This window comes from Harpia harpyja, chromosome 9 (assembly GCF_026419915.1).
Source record: "Harpia harpyja isolate bHarHar1 chromosome 9, bHarHar1 primary haplotype, whole genome shotgun sequence".
In the NCBI taxonomy this organism is placed as follows: domain Eukaryota; kingdom Metazoa; phylum Chordata; class Aves; order Accipitriformes; family Accipitridae; genus Harpia; species Harpia harpyja.
This window is the reverse complement of record NC_068948.1, coordinates 10,503,786-10,523,632: the sequence shown is the minus strand read 5'-3', so window position 1 is coordinate 10,523,632 and position 19,847 is coordinate 10,503,786. Positions and strand designations below refer to the sequence as shown.

At 38.3% G+C, this 19,847-nt stretch overlaps 1 protein-coding gene across 2 annotated transcripts in view; it reads right to left on the bottom strand.

Annotated features, from left to right (window-relative positions):
- Window positions 1–3,074: 3,074 nt before the first annotated feature.
- The window catches only part of CDH5 (cadherin 5), a 30,228-nt gene continuing 13,455 nt past the window's right edge, over window positions 3,075–19,847 (bottom strand). For both annotated transcript variants that reach the window (XM_052797325.1, XM_052797326.1), the window contains exons 2-12: window positions 16,272–16,473; window positions 13,652–13,940; window positions 13,446–13,562; window positions 12,522–12,686; window positions 11,905–12,092; window positions 9,918–10,171; window positions 9,204–9,346; window positions 8,252–8,376; window positions 7,092–7,200; window positions 6,561–6,806; window positions 3,075–5,735 (exon numbers count right to left, since the gene is read on the bottom strand). In XM_052797325.1, the coding sequence (XP_052653285.1) occupies window positions 5,242–5,735; window positions 6,561–6,806; window positions 7,092–7,200; window positions 8,252–8,376; window positions 9,204–9,346; window positions 9,918–10,171; window positions 11,905–12,092; window positions 12,522–12,686; window positions 13,446–13,562; window positions 13,652–13,940; window positions 16,272–16,463 (2,322 nt within the window). In that variant the 5' untranslated portion in view covers window positions 16,464–16,473 and the 3' untranslated portion in view covers window positions 3,075–5,241. The remainder of the gene's footprint in view (window positions 5,736–6,560; window positions 6,807–7,091; window positions 7,201–8,251; window positions 8,377–9,203; window positions 9,347–9,917; window positions 10,172–11,904; window positions 12,093–12,521; window positions 12,687–13,445; window positions 13,563–13,651; window positions 13,941–16,271; window positions 16,474–19,847) is intronic.

The following is a 19,847-nucleotide window of genomic DNA, read 5'->3' as shown; positions in this document are numbered from 1 at the left end:
GCTCAGTTTGTGAAATGGCACAGTACTGACGGGATTAACTCGTGCTAAATTCGCTCGTGATTTTCTGCTGCTGCGCTAGCGTGCGTTTTATACATCTGTGGTGTGGGACGTATTGTGTGCAGCAAGTGCGGCAGTAAAATCTGACGCTTCAGGTTCCTTTTGGGGTTCTGGCATTTTTAGGTTCTTCAGGTTTGCTCTTTAAATGGGGAGAGGAAAGCACGGACAGTTGTTCAGAAAAGACATTTTAAAATGATGGAATTTGGACTCACATTTCAGTCTGTTTCCTCTGTACTGCCCCAGTTGCATAAAAGTAGTTTGTAGCGGCTAGACATCGTCCCAAGAAATATCTGCAATGTAGGAGGTTTTCTGCAGGTCAGAACAGCAGATGGCTACATGATGCCTCCTTTTGAACCTTTCCATCTGAGAATGTACTGGTTTGTAGAGGGCATTGCAGGTCAGGCCTTGAGCTGTAGTGAGGCTGCCAGAAGAGCTCCTTGGACCATTTGCAGTCCAGCTGTTACCGACTTTCTGAAAAACCTTATTTGGCTTATTTTTCAGATGTGTTTGCCTGGTGAACTCTGCCTTGCTTTGTTCTGCTTGTTTTGGTAACTTCATTCAGACCACTGGCTTTCAAGTAGAAGTTCCTTTTTAATGAGGAATGAAAGAATTGCAGAGATTTGTAATTGATTGTGGCATTGATGAAGGGCTTAACTAGAATGAATTAAGAGAGTCTTATGGGAAAGCAGGTGGGACAGCCCCCCACTGGGAATAAGTGGAAGTAAATGCTGTTTTTCCCTTTTCTTTCAGGTCAGGCAGGAACAAAGTCAGGAAGCTGGGAGAGGTCAGCAAAGATCCATGGTTTTTTACTGCTCATAAAAGAGTTTTTCTCGTTTTGTTTTCTTTTCCTTTTTCTGATGCAGACCAAAAGGGTGTCTTTGCTGGTTTGTTTTCTGTCATGCTTTTTCTATGGACTAGATTTAGGCTTAAGTCATTCGCTTTGATCTGATTAGACTCTTATTCAGTTCCTGGTAAGACTTGGTGACTTGTGCTACAGTAAAATTGTGATAGCTTCTTAAATGGGGAAGATATCACCTTGGTGATTTCTTTCGTTCCGGGAAGCATGTGAAGGTAAAACCACAAGAGTTTTATTTCTTACTCCCTCAAACCTGAAACATTTATTGAAAAAATAGTAGGAAGGGAGAATAGGTCAGGAAAGATGACAATTATTCTTTTTATCTGTCCTAGCCCCACCTGAAATATAATGGAAATAAACATAACTATTATTTCTAGCCAGAGAGGATAGTATATCTGCATGTTTACTACCACCACGAGCATTTCCCCTGCATGTGACATATGCATAGGAGTGAAAACATTTGAAATAAACGTGTATAGGTGGATCTGTACTGCAAACTCTAAGCTCCAAAAAAACCAGTGTGGCTTTACATGACTCGATCACTACAGTTAGTCCTGGCTGGATGACAATACCTGTGCTTGAGCAGGTCTGATTGCCAAGTTGGCTGGTCCCTTCTGGTGCTATTCTAAGCCCTTGTTGCTGAAAGGAGAAAAGGGAAGAACCCACTGATTGAAGAACAAGAACTCAGAAAAGATTTTTTTTTTTTTTCATTTTATAACTAATCCTTCTGTTTTCACTGGATTTGCTGTTACATTCTTCCTGATAGTGTATCAGTAGTACTGGACTGTAATCGGGTAATACCCGATACAATTGTTCTTTCTTTCTCTGAACAGTGGAAATTTGTTTTGATAACGGGACCTTAGCTCACCTGACCTATCTGGGAAGTGCGGCAGTGTGCCAGGTGTTAATATTCATCTTTTCATTTCTGCTTTGATACTTATCAAGGATTCTGATCACAAGTCATTATTTCATAAAAATTTCTAATGGTGTGGGAGTAAAAAACCTTTATTAAATGGCATGAACTTCTGTGCCTGAATGTAATAAAATAATAATTTATGATATATTTTTAGGGATAAGAGATTAAAATGCATATTAATTAAATGAATAATGAAAACCTTTATGAGAATCTCTGATACAAGTTGCAAGTAGCTGTTTAATCAAATTCTTTCTATGGAAAAATGCATTTCATTATAACATAATTAGCACATCTATTGTGTTTTTAATACAACTTGTGCTAAAGTGTGTTTGATCTGGAGTTTGCTCATGGCAATTAGCAGTGAAGGAATTGAACTTTTTTGCTTTATTCCAGGCTTTGTAAATTATAAGTGCCATATCTGGGGAAAATTGATGTGATTTTTTTTTTTAAAGCACTAGAATAATCTTGGGAATATATTGGGGTAGTCATTGTTAGTAGCGAAAAGAAATGGTAAGAAACTGTGCTATCTAAAGCTGCAAATTTAGGGGTAATTTTCTGTCACAGGTGTGTACTGTTCTATCATGTCCGATCTAAATCCTGGACTGTGAGAAAGTTGGAGCTCTTTGTGTACTACAGAGTGATCCTGCTTGCATATATCTGTAGCAGCAGATCAGAGAAGACGACGACAGCAGGTGGTGGTGGTGTCATTCTTTTTTCCCATTGAGGTAACACTGATAGACCACTTAGGTAGTGGGCATATGTGTTGTTCCCCCAGAGGTGGGTGGTATGTGCTCACCCACGGTGTTAGTACTTTCTGTTCTGCAGTGTGTCCTTTACCATTTGAGAGGAGTACTTTTCTAGTAGGAAAAAAGGGCAGGATCTCAGTAAACATGGTGGTTCAAAATCACCCTGATGACTGGCTGCTAAAATACCAAACATCTGCTCAGAAACTGAATGCATCCTGTAGCACTGGCAGACATGAGTCCTCCAAAGTCAGAGGGTTCAACCTTACCAGCTGCTGAAACCAGACTCGACTGCTGGGGCTTTTCTCTTCCTTACCCCAGGAGCTTTACTGACAGCTTTCCAAAGAGTGGGAGAACACTTCTTTTACAGAGAGTTCTTTGGTGAATTCGTGTCTAGTCTGAGTTCATTTAGAGCCTAGGTACCAGTGTTTTTATGGTTGAGTTCACTGTGGTACAAAGCCTGGTATTGCCTTCTGTGTGAAACTCATTAATGCACAGAAAATCCAAACTTGAGATTGGCTTTTATGTAGTAAAAAAAAAAAAATACAGTACAGAATATAAAAAGAAACTATCCAGTGCAAACATCTTTATACAGTGGAACTTGATACAGTGTTCCTTAAAATAGCTTTAGAAAATAGGCTTAAAAATAGCGATTACAGGTAATACTATCTGGATGATGCTTACCGAAGTACTTTACTTACTGCACTAAATAATTTCATAACTAATTTTACCCGTTGATAGCCAATACCTTAGTTACTGATGAAAACCTTAAACTGTAAGTATTATTAGTTAGCATTCTTTATAATACACTAACATGTGGAACCTCAATAGCATACACTGTTGACTGGATTAAGAAAAACAGAGGAGAATGAACACATTAAAAATAAAACCAAGACTGTCATCCTCAAATGTACTTCTTTTATAAAGGATGTGATCCAAAGCTGATTTGACTGATGGACAGAATTCTACTTGGTTTTCCTTTAGTTCATACTTGAAAATTTGAGTGATTACTTTATTGATGATAGCAGGCATTAGTGTCCAGCTAAGTACTGTATTGGACAACTTTTTACAGTAGTGAGGACTAATGTGAGACCATATTATAGTGCATTGCTATTTCCTGCCAAGAAAGCGTTTTGGGGGAAAGGAGTGTAAATTGGAGATGACAGGAATAAATGAAAAGCAAATTTGTGAGGTTCCACTATAATGGTTTAGGAAAAAAAAAAGATTTAGTGTTATTTGGTTAGCTACCAAATTTAAATAATCAAATCAACTAAACTAATACGTACAGCTCCAGTACAGATTCTGCAAAATTGAGTATCTGTGTGGTAGGGCTCTGTTCCTGTTGAAGGCAATGGGAATCTGCATTGCCAGAAGCCAGAGACAGGCTGTTGTCCTAAGAGACCCGCTTTTTACAAAACGTATTTGGCTGGGTAACTTTCTGCATGGGAAGTTTCATTCTGTTCATTCTGTGGCTCTTCATCAGGTGAGAAACTGAACACGTGCTTACCAGGGACGTGGTAGTTGCAGCTCCAAAACCTTACTTACATTTGCGGTTCTTTTATGCAGACAAATGAGTGGGTGTGTAGCATTCTGGTTTGGAAGTCTACAATATTTTCCTGGGTGGAAAATACCCGTTTTACAGTACCTGCTTAGAAAAAAATCAAAACAGTTTCACAGTAATGAGGCCCTTCATTTGTTTGTCCCTGAAAAAATACAATTGCTTTAATAATGTTGAATAAAAAATGTATTCAACCTCTTTAGAAATCTAGTGAGACCTATGTTGCCATCCAGAGAGATTTACAGTATTGGAGTCTTAACATTCCCCTGATCTCCACATTTCCTGCCCTGCAGGATATGTTCCATTGAGTAACACTGAGATCCTATTTACAGAAAGAAAAAACAATTTTGCTGCTAGCTAGAGCAAATTCTAGCATGCCAGAAAGGTACCTGAAATCATCATCAGGCTGTTAAAAATGACAGATGAAGCCAGATTGTGCATCTAAAAATCCTGTCTAATTTTATCTTTAGTAACTCATATATGTAGTAGAATAATATAAAGCAAGAATAATTAATAGATTAGAAAGAAGGAAAAATCATGCCTCTTTTTGAAAGTGATGGAATAATTTCTGATATTAAGTGATAGACCATATGTTCCTCCTCTCCTCTGCTGGGTAAGCATAAGCGTGGAATATCAATAAAGATGTTACAAGAGGGCCAGGCAAACCAGCTGGCTGGAGATACAGGAGGTTATTCAAAACATTCCTTCCCAATGCCAGCAAACCTCTCTGTTCCAGCGGATGGTGACCTTGAATGCATGTAGATGAAAACAGTAGAGGAGGAGAGGAATGAAGGAGAAACTGGGGACAAAACCACTTTTTAAGAAGTGTCTGTCTGGATAGGGAGAGAAGTTGTGTCCTAGAAGGCTCGAGCAGGTCCTCGAGCAGCAATTTTGGGGAAAGAACTGAATGTTAGCAAGGATAGCAGTGCTGGGGGAAGTCAATATATGTGATCCATGTGTTTCTTTTTAAACCTGCTGTCAGGTTTTTTTTCATGTCTGTTTGAAATCATAGTACGGCTTGGATGAAGAGCTGCGACTTCTTCTTTGGCCATTGGCAGGCTCTTGAAGTCTATCTGTAGTGGGAGGGGGAAAATTCATGGCTAATTTGAACTTAATACACAAAATCTTCATTTGGTTCTGATCCATACAGCTCAGCTAACATTTTAAACCTGGGTCCCCAGTCATTTAGAAAGTCATAATCAATATCTGAGTCTGAGGAGCCTGATTCCAAAGAACTGAGAGATTCTGCAATGGACTCAGCACCTTCGTAGCCATAAATGTGAAGTGTGTCATATGGCAGCAAATCCCTGTCATTGTCGGCTTCATCCTTCTTAACCTCAATCATCATTTCCATTTCTCCAGCACCAGAAGTTATATTTCCAGGAGGCTTTTGGACTTGTGCATATGGAGAGGGAACTGCTTCCGGCTTTATACCCTTCTTGCGGACAGAGTTCAGTACAGATACATCATAGCTGGTGGTATCCATTTCACCACCACCTTCTTCATCGTAAGTGACAAGCTGCTCATGAATCTCTGCCACATTCCTCCCAAGACCGCTCAAATCCTTCTTGTGTCTCTTTCTTAGAAGAATTAGCAATGTGATTACTGCAAAGAAAACTTAGATGAGCACATGTAAATAGAGAAGTAAGGAAGTAAACCAAATTGCATTTAAGATATGTAACACAGTCTGAAATGTTTTTTTTCCACAGTGAATTTTTTTTAACAAATATTTATTAAGAAAATAGTTTAAAATACTGTTTAACTGTAGGATTTGTGTGTTCTCAAAGCAGTTCAGTCTGTACAGGAATTGTACAACTGACTCTTGAGCTGGAATCACAAGTACAAATACATAGTGTCAAAAATTCATTGAATCAACTACAGCCTTGAACTGGTAAATCTTTTAATGCCAGGCATCAAATGCTACTTATGTGGTAACTGCAAAGGAGGCCTCTTCTCAAGCAAGAAAAAATGTTGCCCCTTCTCTGATAGATTCCAAATACAGCAAATAGGTACTGGTCTGCTGATTTGTTACAGATTTATTTATGTATATATGTTCGCTGTACTGTTGAAAGGGTTTCCAGACTAGTTCAACCTTTGGCAACAGGAATCCTATTGTTATTGCCCCAGCACAAATTTCCTGTTTTATAGCTGCATGTGAGCCTAGTAACAGTAAATCAAGTATATTATGCATACGTGCAATAACCTTTCCAGTGACTCAGCCTTTCCAGTAGAATGAACAGCTTTGTAGCTGAAACTATGCTAACAGGCCAAATAGAAAGAGCAAGTGACATGAATCAAATAGTTGCAGTATTTCTGACTTTGTGACCATTTTATAGCCACAAAGCTTTTGTAGATCTCAGTTAAGAAAAAACAAAACAAAATAATCCCTACATTTTAAGTCAGAGAACATTATAAAAGTCAAATACTTACCAATGATTGTGAAGATACAGATGAAAATTGCCACCAGTGCTTGTATACTAACTCCAACTTGTTTAGCTCTTTCCTCACAAAAAGTGAAGTTGCCTTTTTCATTACACTTGCAGACACTGATGACAAGTGTATTTGTGCTGCTGAGCTCAGGATCACCGTTGTCTGAGATGATGACAGGCAGGTAGTGGATTTTGGCAAGTTCACGATTAAACTGTCCATATTTGACAGTGATATTAGCTGTGTTATCTGGAAGAAGTAACGACATCTAATTAAGTGATAATCTCTACCAGATTTTCCTTATAGATCATCAGTCAGCTGGTGCATCTTCCCCTTAGACAGAGCCAGCCTTCAGAGAACCAAGTGAAACTTGGGTGGCAACAAACATTTTTTTTTCAGTAAATTAAGCCTTTAAAAATAAATTGTTACTTAGCACAGCTACACCAATCATAGGTCATTGCTAGAGCTTTTCTCCCCTGTGTCCTAGTGTCTCACTTTGGCTAGCTGAGAAAACGCATTGCAGGGATACGCTACCATAGTTCTCAACCAAGGAGAAGTTGCTATCTTCTGTGGCCAGGGAGTATTTGAAGAAACCTCTAGGTGATATTTCATCTTTGTCAGTAGCTGAAATCCTGATGATTACCTACGAAGATGGAAGAGATCATAATTTTCAGTATACATTGCCTCCAGTGATAAAACCGCTTACAGTATTTAAGTTAGAGCTAGGCTGTGTATCCTGTATAACCCTTCAGTAAAGGGCAGGACAAATATATCCTGTGATGCTCCTCTTCAAGTTCTTTCAAGGCAAGTAATTTCCTTGTAGGTCCTCAAAAAGAGCAGTCTTGCCCCTTTACTCACAAGTGGGAAACAGAAGAGGAAGTCTTGTGTAATTAAAGCATAAAAAAAGTCTTATGCTCAAAGACATATGGTTCATTGAAATTCCTAAGATGGCTGTCTTCTAAAGTGTTCAACTTACTTAGAAGTAGGACTCTCATTCATTGAATATCATTGAGACTGCCACTCTTGAATTACGTGCTTGTTTTTGAAAACCTCAACCTGGGGTAGATTAGATGTATAAAATATAAAAAAAGTGTATGATTATGTCCTAAAGGTATTTTAAAAAATAAATTAATGGTGAAATAATACCTTGTGTGTTCTAACAGATTCCATTAGAGAGTCCAGTCTGTGACAAAGTCTCTTAATTAAACAAACATTACATGTATGGGCTAAATACTTGTCTCTGAGGCCAAACATCTAAACCCAGAAATACTAACACTATTTGTGCATGCAGATACTTACACTCTGATGAATACTACAATAACGTTTTATGCAGCAACGTTTCTCTAAGTATTTTGAAATGGTTTCGTTCTCAGTATCATGTATGAACATTTGTGTGATAAAACTGAATTGCTAATTTTTGCTCTGTGATGCTTGACTGCTAATGCACGTACATACTCAAAAGTCTGGAGGGATAGGAACTGTGCAGCCCATGTGCGTAAGCAGAAAGAAATCAATATTCCAACAGTGTAAAGTCCTGAAGAGAGATTTCTGACCATTGATGTTTTGGAAAGCAGTGAAATGATCGGGTGCTTGGGTATGAAAACTGAGACTAACTTTTATTAAAAGACATCTTTTGCTTGAGCTTGCAAGTAGATAATTCAGGTTTAAGGGAGAAACTCTTCCTCCTGTCTCACCTTTCCTGGTGCAGCATTTTCACACACTCTGGGTTCCTCGGGATAAACAAGTTCTGGAGCATTATCATTTTCATCAGTAACTATTACATGAACTTGGGCATGTGATTCTCTGTCAGAAAGACGGCCTGAAATGACAACAACAGTACAGGTCTCTGAGATGTCTGGAATCTCAGTGCTGTCTAGCCCCACCTTTCCACTGTTTGTGTCCACCTCTGTGCCTCCTGCATGACATGCATGGAGAGGTTCTACCTCCTTCATAAAATTAAACTTTGCCTTTGACAGATCCAAATATTTTCCTAAAACTCTCCTATTGGGCTAAATTATCAAGGATCTGTGAGGAAGAAAATGACAATTGCTTCCTTATTCTTCACACTGTGTGGCTATGGGATCCAGCATCGTTCCCTGGCACTAAAGCAACAGGTACAGAACAGGCCACGTCTATATTATTAAATATCTTTCACCCTCCAGAAAAGGCCGGCCTCCCCCAGACTGACTTGGGACTGGCCCCCGGGCCTGCCCTGTTTCCTGAACCCAAGTGAAGCTCTGCGGGAATGCCTGTGCAGCGATGCTCCCCGGGGCGGCAGCGTGGGCGGGGGGATTTTGTAACTCTGTGTAAGTGGGTGAAGCTGGCTGGCATGTTTCTGCTCTAACCACGGGCTTATCCTGGTTTCCCAAGCTGCTTCCTCCCCTCATGCCCTTACTATTCCTTGTAACAAACTGAATGCATTTTCAGCATAAATAGCTAGGGGCCAAATCTTAAAACTGTATTTGGCCTATTTGTAGGTACTCATTTGATTTGGAAGATTATTGTTCAAACCCTGCAAGCATCCCTTTCATTCGTAGCTCGGTGGAAACAGACTGTCGGGTCGTGGCTTTCCTTTTTGATAAGCTACAGTCCTGCTGTAAAGTTGTACACTGATTTCTTTCAAATAGGGAATTGGATAGCACTTACCATCTTCAAGGATTTCCTGAGCTGCTACAGTGATGTTGTATGAGGAACTGAATTCTCTGTCCAGCGGCTTGGGAAGTTGAATAATTCCAGTATCGGATACCCTAATATAGTCTCCATTAGGACTAGCTCTTCGTCGAATAAATCTGTATTTTGTTTAAAAACAGATATGTCAATGCAAGAGTGATAATACTGTGTTTCCACTTCAGTTCTTCATAGTGGAAGGTCAGGCAGGTTTTGTGTGACAAATTACATTAATATCTTGACGAGGTGGTCTCAGAATATTTCCCTAAAATTATGCAAGCTGTGAGAGTGAAATATATCTGTTGGAAAAAGTTTCCAGATTACTATCTTTTGCTCTTTCAGAAGTCTATTTTCTTTTCAAAGCACATGCTTGAGAGAGTTATTACAATAAAAAATGTAACAATAAATTATAACCATGTAAAGATATCCAGGATTATGCATTTTCCTGTAAATGTGCAAATGTTTTGCCAGTAAGTTTATGTGGTAATTACATGGGTAAATGTAATTTATGTTCATATTTGTTGGTTATCATATATAACCATGGCTGCAGTGCTGGAAAAATCAAAAATTTTTTTTTTTTGGCATGCAGATTCTGAAAAATAGGACCAAAGTCTCAGTTCTTTGTCAAATTCTTGGAACCATTAACAAATTCTCTACTTTAAAATAGAATTACTAAAGCTGGTGTTGTATTACCTGATTTTCCGTTTAGCTGCATCAGGGTCGTGTGCCCAAACTGAACCAAGTGTTCTTATTTCTGGATCATTTTCCCTTACTTTAAATTCATATGGTAGTTTAGTGAAGACAGGAGGCTCATCAACATCAGTGACTTCAATGGTGACTGTTGAAATGCTTCTAGAGCCACCGGATTTAAAATAGCGAAGATCAACTGTGGGATCTGTTGCTTCAATGTCAAACCTGTATTCTGCTACTTTTTCGAAGTCCAGGGGCTAAAAAAGAGGCAAACACAGATATTCTTCCTTTGGAGATGTCTAAGTAAACTTTGCATTAGCTATCTGTGCAAATTTAAGCTCTGTGCACTAATTCATGTTTGGAAATATTACCAGATTGCATCTTAGCTAGACTCTTGGGAGAGCATTTCCAAACTGAACTTCTCTTTCATAGAGTGGCTTGAGCAACTTCCGGTTTTGAACAGACTCATCCAGTTCAGCAAGTATTTCTTCGTTTAAGTAATTTTGTTTTTATAATTCTGTAACTACCAAAACTTGTTTAGCTCCTTTTTCTCAAAGGTTGGGGACCAGATTCTCCTCTTCTTGGCTAGGCTTTCTGTTCTGAAGTCATTCAGGACAGACTTCATAGCTGCGCTGACTGATAGCTGGGGCATTTAGTGATAAACGACATCTGTTTCCTTGTTTTTCCCATTGACTGAGATTATAAGAGGAATCACACAATGGAAGGAAGGCAGGAGCTAGGGCAGTAAGAAATGCCCAAGCTATCGCTCATTTCAAAGTTTGGGTCCCTTTGCATTGTTGCCTAAGATTATACACAGTAGTTAATTGTAGTGACTCTTGTTTTTCTCTTTGAGTAGACATTGTAAATGGAAGTGATAGTGCTTATCTAGCAGCTGAAATTTTATCTCATATGGCTGCATATTTAAAATTATGACATGTGCATGGCCAAAATAATGTTACAAAACAGTGGGGTGAACTTTGCCCACTGCGTTTTAAAAGATGAACTGATTCCAGCTTGTGTATGTGTGGGGTCTCTTATTGCTCCTCCTCTGGGCAGAAGTTGCAAGCAATGCGTTCCTCAGGTCCTGGAAAGACCAGGAGAAGGGCTGCATTTGGTGAAAGCAAGCTGCTTACACCTAGTGTGACCACAGCTGAAGACTTTACTGCCAGTCTTGGAATACTTGGTACTTTTTTTCCTTAAAGTTTTCTCCTCTTAATGACATTTTTAGACTTAACAGTTAAAGAGAGACATTTGGAAGTGAAAAACACATTTCTGTCAATCTGAGGATTACAGGAGTTGATTTATAGTCCTCCCTCCTCTTTTTTTTTAACTGTAAGTCAATGAAATCAATGAACTCTTGGCTTGGCAGTGCTCTGTGTAATGCAGGAATGTCCCTTGGTACAAATCCAGTAGGTCTGAGAATTAAAAAACAAAGAGCAAACCATAATAAAAGCTTTGGAGAGTCAGGCCCTCTTAAAGAATTATAAGGAATTAGTGGGGAAGCTCTGAAAAGAGCCTGAGGAAAGTAAAGGAGCTGTGGCTCAGACTGGACCATGTGCCAAACTGTAAAGAGCACTTTTAGAAGAGTGGTCAGATGGACTTGTTCACGTTTTCTGCTTTGGTTTCACTTGGGCTGCAGAAGGGAAAGATTCTTTGACTTGGTCAGTTGGTTCAACTCAAAATCTCTGACTCTTTGAAACATCCAAGTACCTGAAGTTTGAGAGGAGCCTGAAGCATGTAACCTGAACATCTGACATAGTCCCCACTGCACCCTGCAGTAATTCTAGATTTTCCCAAGACTGGCAGTTGAAATGGACTAGTAAATCACCTTCTTCTCACAGAGCTTACAGAGCAGGGTTTTCAGGATGAATGTATTTCATGCTGACTTCCACACATTTCCATTTTTTCCTGCCACTGGTCCCAAACTGAATCAAACACTCTTGTTACACATGGGAAAAAAAAAAATCATCTTTGTTACTGGGAAAAGTACCTTCTTTGGCCTAATGATTCCTTCATTTGTGAATGGATTTGCTACAATTTCAAAGGTGTCCCTGTAATCTCCTCTGACAAAACTGTATTTCGTATTTCTATGTTGTGGTTCATCAACATCTTCTACTTTGACTCTGCCAACTTCTCCTCCTACTGAAATGTTTTCAGGAACTTTAAAGTGAAATGATGCTGTTAAAAAAAACACAAAACAAAACCAACAATAAAAAAGACATAAAGAGTGTGTACATGGAAGTTAGAACTTAGTTAAAAATTTTTCTCAGTTTATGGATGTACAGAAAAATATGTCATTGAGAATTCAGCATTATGTATCTCTACAGACAGCACTTTGATGTATTTTTAATAAAAGTATAATTAATTCTCAAAATTGTCAAGATCTTGTACAAAGTGATGAAATTAATACTGATTTTTATTTTCTTCTCTAGGTGTGCGTCAGCCAGGAAATGTAGCTAGGGCTGAAATGCAGAAGACCTTCTGAATATGTAAGATTCTCTTGTCCACTTTTAAGAAAAGTTGAATTGTGATGATCTCTGACATAGATTCGTTATAGTTGTGTCAACCCTTGGTTTCCAAATGATACAGCGCTTGCATTATACTTACGGTGTTTGAATACCGGGAAGTTGTCATTGATGTCCGTTAAAGTAATAATGACTGTAGCTGTGCTTGAATCCCCAGAAGACCCTGGAGCATCTTTTGCTTTAACAATAATTTCATATGTTGATTGATTCTCTCTGTCTAAATCAGCCCTTGTTGTAGAAATCACACCTTTGAAAAAATAACATTGAATATGATTAGATTTTGCAGCATGTCCAACACCTCTTAATTTTGCCAGCAAATTTTTGTCTTATGCCACACTTTCAGCTTTAAGTAGTATTTTTACAGTGGTATTTTTCTAAGGCTAGAAATGTTAGAAATCTTTCTACATGATGGAATATTTGGGAGATTTTGTACAATACATTCCTTTAAACTGATCTTTGCTGCTTAGAAGCCGTCTAATGATGTCTAAACTTGGGCCACTACAGCATCTAGAGAGTTTGTCTGAGCACCTCTGAGTTATTTGCTCCAGAGGAGTACCATGGTTGCAAGAGATACTGACATTATTTTTAAAACTGGGTGAAATTTAAACAAGAAAGTTTAGGAAAGCAAATGGCTGTTGATTATTGAATGCTGCTTCAGAATTTATGTATTTCCTTTTCCTGTTTCGTCGAAGGAATGGTAACTATGCTAAACTGAAAACATAAACTTATATTAGCTCCTAGTCAGTCTCTTCATCAGTGGGAAAAAAATGACTTTTTGTTTTCTCGCTTAGTTTGCGGCAGCTGATATCCTGGCTTTATTAGTTCATTTCCAGATGCAGACAGTGGCATTGTGTGAGTGTGAATGAAAAATCTTTCTAAATTATGGTTAAAATTATATTTTTGAGTTATTATCCACCTTTTCAAGAATGACAAAGGCTTAAACCTGCGTTTTCTTCAAAGTGTAAGGTAAGGACAAAGTGTAAGGACATTTGCTTATCTGACCTACCAGAGTCATCAACTGTGAAGTATTCGTCTCCTTTAATGACTTGGTAGGTAACCGTGGCATGACCTGTAACTGTAGGGTCATCAGCATCTACAGCTGTCACTTTGGTGACCGAGGTTCCTAGAAAAGGATTTTTGAACAGCATATTTAGTATAAATTCTGCTTTTTAACCAGAGACATGAAGGGAAATGAGTGATGGAAGAACGTACCTACTGGCGACATTTCTGGGACAGATCCATTGAATACTTTTTGTACAAACACGGGGACATTGTCATTGATATCATAAACCTTGATAATGAATTTAGATGGGGGTTCCAGAGACTGGTTGTTTCTTCTGTCAATAATGAGAGCTGTCAGCTCATATTCTGCTTTCTTTTCTCTGTCTAGCCTCTCAAACGCATACACGTCACCGCTGGTTTCTTCCACTTTAAAAATGGTGTTGGCATATTCACCTTCAATAATATACTTAGCATTGTCGTTCCTTACACTTGATGTGATCTAGAAGGAAAGTATAATTCAAAGAGATAAAAGTGGGCTTTGGTATCCGGGTGCAACACAGTTTCTACCAGAAGATACACACGTTCAGGACTTCTTCAGACTCAGTTTGAAACCAGAATAACCATCAAGACTTTTGATGTCAGCTGGAGTATTGCTGACCACCACAGCAGCTGCAAGCATGCAGGGTTATAGGATGAAACTTGCATCCAGACTGAAACTTGCTTGCTTATATATCAAGAAACATTTTTTTTTTAGATCATATCTCGTATTTCCTAAAGATATAAATTGTTCATGCAGTTAACACATACAAATCATTAACATCATTATGTCTGAAATAACAAGTGCCACCAGGTTCAGTTTGAACTATTCTTGTTTGCAAGTAACCTTCTGAACTTAGCAGAGATTTTGCTTAGATTTCGTAGAATTACAGATTCAAATCTATATTCACAGCTACTGACATTATTCAGCGTAAGTCTCTATTACTTAGCATTTAGCAGAATTCCTGCCATAGCTGACAGCTTTCTTGTGTTTAGTCACTTGCAGTTTTTTTATAGTCAGTCTTTAGGCTCATGCTATGACAGTAAGATTCAATTTCCACCCCATAGATTTTAAAATTTAAGATTATATGCAGTGCAAGAGGGATGGGGTAAAAGGAATGAACATTAATCAGTTTTAAAATGTGATTTAATTCAATCCCAAATGGTTTTGCACATTATTTAATCTGCAAATAATCTGTCGATTCTTCCCTTTCTATACCTTCCCCCATCTATGGACACTGATAGAAGGTTTAAACCACAATTTTCCATGCACTATATCAGCATTCTTATTTCAGCAAGCTATTTATCAATAATTGCTGGGTTTGACCAAGAATTTCTAGTCTTTCCTTACTGATGGTATCATAAATTGCAGCTGTTTGGTATTCAAGATTTGATTTATTCTGTAGTTGTCATTTACTGTTGAACATTCTTTCATTTCTGTTTTCTATTTTGAAATGTGTCATTAAAATTTTCTTCCCTCATTCCACATACTTAATCATGCTTCTGGCTGCTGGGGCTGTTGAAGAACAGTTTACAACTCCGGAGATGTAACATGAGAAATAATAGCACCCTCGTCTCAAAGATAGTGTAGTCTGTGCTTTCTTTCTCAATTTTTATTTACTTATTTAGAGTAAAAGCTATAGACTTCCAAGAATGCCTTCTCTAAAACTGAGGATGAACATACAAAGGAAAGCACCCAAGGTCATGAAAGATAAAATCAAAAAGTATCAGCATATTCCTGCAGCTGTCACTCAGTTCTGCCACGCTGCTGCTGTGGCCTTTTTTAAAGGGTTTATCGAGTGTTCAATCCTGCAAATGCAATGCACTGAACGCAGCCATTGCAAAAGTAATCAGAAGCATTCCACTGTTGAAAGACCACAGAGCACAGTACAAAGTGAATTACTCTTATTTAGGACAGCTCCAGGAATAGAAGCGTTCTCCTCAATCTGCTACTGAATTGGTCTGAAATGAAACAGAGATACCCTGTGTTAGCTGAGAGTACCCTATGGCCTCTTTTCTCTTTCTCTCATGCTTTCTGCCAGCGGGCAGCACTGATCCAGAAAGGTCTGTTTCACTTTGCCGAGACAGCCTTGACAGATGCTGATTGTTGTACATGGGAGGAAAACGTACAACTGCATTTATCTGAAAAGTGTCAAAGTAGTTCAATTTGAAAGACTAGATTGGAAGAACTTTGTCTGGGTGATATGCAGTTAATCATAGGATTTTATGAGTGTTGCCCTGAAGAAAATGAGTTTACAGGCAGGTCAATGCTCGTTATTATTTTAAAGAATTATTTTCTTTCAGTCTGTGAAACAAATTTTTTGATTGTGTAACAGTATTCCTAAACTTAGCCCTTATGTTTTGTATCCAAGCTGAGACATGTAAACTGTATGTTTTTTAATGCATATGTTTTTATTAGCTGATCTCCTAGGTTTTTGAAAGAATCTTGAGCTGCCAGAAAAATCCTGACACACATCAGCTGCCAGACTTCCTTCCTAACTGTGCACCTGCATGCAATACAATTGTTTCTGCACTCCGGATGCTTCATACTTGCCATTCTCTAAAATTTATTTGCATTCTTCAAAAGAATTAGAGTCCCTTTGACGTTATTCTTGATTTACTCTGTGTCCACATTCTTAAGATTTTAACACATTAGTATGTTGGTATTAATTCCCATTTCTTTTTCCTTTTTTTCTCTTCTATTCTGCCTAGACTGCAAACAAGTAATACATTTCAAGATACTAATTTGCTGCCTGCATTTCTAAGTATTTGTTGCTAGCAGACTGCTATTTACCTTGCCAACGTGGTGTGGTAATGGTGTATCAATCTCTTCTTTGATATGCATTTGGTTCCATATCCAGTCTCTCTTCAGTCTTTTATGACTGGCATTGTTTGAAGAAAAGTTCTGGTTTGTTTTCTGACTTTCTTTGTCAGCGAATGCTGGAGCCAAGAAGAGGGAGAAAAGTAGAATAAGGTGGTTCATCATCTTCTGTAGCCTAGAAAGTAATATAAAATATGAAAACTATATAAGTAACATCAGAATCAGATTAATCAGAGAGAGCACACATAGAAGCGCGATGGACTTTTCTTCTATAGGAAAGTTTGATTACTTTCTGTATTTCTTTTCATCTGCCTTAGCATCAAAATTTGAAATATCAGGCTTCTTCCTTCCACGAAACAGTTTTAACTAGATGACAACTGTAAAAACCAACAAAAATATTTTAATGAAATAAAAAATGTGCAAGTTTTGAAAGCTAGCATAAAAGCCAGCATCCACTTGAGCTACCATAGTTAATGTGAAGAGAAGATTCAGTAGCAAAGATCACCCATTGTGCATTGTGGAAAGTGTAGTCTGGCTGCAGAGCATAGCACATAGGGAGAATAGCCATGGGAAGCAACACCAAGGCTGAGCCAGATCAAAGTGTATGTTAACTCAACTTGAAATGAAATGTTCCAGCTTGACAAGCCCAAATGCAATGTTTTGACTTGCCCTGACACAAAATATGCTGTAGTCAATATCTTCATATGGAAAATATTGATTTAGAATAAAATCTGGGTTTTTTTGTGGAAAAAATGATTCATGTGAAATTTTCAATCAATTCCAAGTACAATATAGCAAATTATCTTGCTCAGAGAGCTCATTTATTGATTCAATTCCATGTCTTTTGAAACATTTGAAGGCACATAGAAAGTTCCTTTATCCCCTATTCTCAGGTTTTACCATCTACACAATGATAATTTGTGAAATTATTCTCAGGTGAAACCATATTTTTGCATCATATGTTAATATTTGCAAACCTTAGGCCTGACTTTCATATCAGATTGAGAAGTTATTTTAATGTAGCAAAGCTGATTCATTTTCTTACTAAATTCCCCCTTCCCAATATAAAGAACTGTCACGGAACTTTAACACTCAAATAATCAGACTTTAAATTACACATAAATTACTTTCCATTAGCTTTTAGGAGCTGTCAGCATGCACATCAAAAATAAAACCGTTAATTGTGATAGAGAAGTTGACATCACACAGGTTGCTAGATGCAAGATTAAATTAATATTTTCAGCAGGAAGGTGCTGAGATGTTTCCAAAATTACTCTTTGGTAACTAGGCAATCAATGTTCTCCCGTGGTGCAGTATCATTGTCAGTAAAAAGATTTTATTTACCATGAAATTTTGCTTTCCTGTACTTTTCTGTCTTCTACATTGTTGTACATAAGCTGAGGAACATCTCTTCTTCTTTGTGATTGTGTAGGAAATGACCAAATAAGGTGGTGCTGAAGTTGCTTTTTAATAGCTAAGCTGTGTTTTATAGTTTTATGGATTAATATAAAAGTTTTAATTTAGCTTTTTTTTTTTATTCTATGCACTTACTTTGGCTTAGTAATTTTAGAAAAATGAGTAAGATTTAGTTGCTTTGTTTTGTTTTATTTGTGTACCTGAACATTCTACAACTGGAAACTGGAAGGCATTGATATGATTCTGTTGTGATTGCCTAAGTCTGTCTTTTATTCATAACATTACAAAACATAATAACCAAAGGAAACCAGTTGGTTAACGTCAACCAATACAGACCGCAGTTTTGGAAAAAACAGACTCTATTGTTTACAAAGTCATTTTGTCTTGTTGCTCTGGTACAGTGGACATCTCCTGTACTGCTGTAGTGAAGAGATTAGTTGGGAAAACTGAGGACAATACTGCCCACTTCAGTTGCCATTAATTTCGCTGGACATGATACATTTACAAATACCCTTGCAGAAAGCATTTTTAACTTAAATAGTCAAATCTCCACTAAAGCATACTGGTCTCAGTATAAATCTACTTTGTGAAGAGAAATTTTGTGTCTTCCCAGTAATATTTTCCTAGTATTTGCCTCTCTGTTTATTAATGCTCAATTCAGAGCCTGCCGTGCCCTCTGTCAAACTCCTCAGGGTACTTCTCACTGTTGCTGAGAGTGATTACTAGTAACAGCAACTCCGGGACCTTTGGTATCCTCACACAGGGGCACTGCTTATCGGAAATTGAAGGCTCAAATTCATAACGAGTATACGGTTATCTTTATAGGAGCTCTGGGACTGTGGTAATATTGTGATTATTCCTGAGGATCCATGCAGCAAATGCAAACTGTCCTTTGAAGGAGGTGGCCTGTACGTGTTTCACAGTTCAGGCCTTGTTTGAAAGCTTGGCCATTAATACAGAAAGCACTAGACTCAATCTTTTTAAATATATGCACATTTCAGCTGAAACTTAAGCTACCCCTTCCACTCAGCAGGTCCATCTCTGTGTTCTTAGATTTTGAGGTGGCTTCACTTCCTTTTACACCTCATTAATGAATTCCTTGTTAATACTTGTCCAATGTCCTTGGTAAGTTCATGGTTCCTTTGTGAAGCAATTTGGTGGAGTTTGGTCTGCCCTCTGGTATGCACTGTAGGTCAAACACAGACTAACACAGAAAAGCCTCTTGCTTTGTCTTTGGCAACTTTCACAATTTCTCATTTTGGGAGAAGTAACACTGCACACTCGAGCACTTTGCAATGCTGTCTTTTCTAGGGACATTTGATGTGCATTGCTCCATAGGACAGTCTGACTCTGAGAAGACTTCCTCTATGATACCATGCAAGTTTTCCATTCAGCAGCTGGAGGTCCATTGCTGTTGAATCCGTAGCTGAATTCATCACAGTATTTAAGAATACTCTTCTTTGGCAGCACATACAAACACTTCAGAAGCAGGACCCTGCCGAGCAGTAACTGGATAAGGGCACTGTCCTGGTGTGAAGGCCATGTTCCATGGATGTTAGCTCTTGACAAGCTGTAATAAATGCTTTCTCTTTTCTAGCTGTGGTAGTTTTCCTTTCCAGCAGATCTCATTTGAAATGCCAGAGGTAACAGCAAAAGAGAGATATTCCCATGCCTGAGCAGGAGAATGCATTCCCATGGAGTCAGAAGCAAGAGAGTTTCTGATGGATGACAGACAGGTGGATGACATGTAGGGATTGGCTTTTCGTTTCTTTTCACGTCTGCTGTGGCAGCCAGGACTAAGAAAAGGAACTAAGATGAACCATTTCAAGTAATGACCCCTGCGGCCACATGCCTTCGGAGAAGGCGACAGCACAGCATGTGCAGTGACCGATCTGTCCCATGCATGGCTCTCTGTCACATGCTGCCATGAGGTCCCATCGCTGGTCTACCTTAATGTACAGTCTCCAGTTACCCCTCTGTCTCTAACTGATTAGACCAATAATTCAAACTTCTTTCAATTTAAGCAGGGACCATAAACGTTCCTTAAAGTTAGCAGGGGAATGGTTTATTCAAATAGCTAAGCTTCTTGCTTTGCTCTTAAATTTTCTTTCAGCAAATGATGGGTTTTTCCAC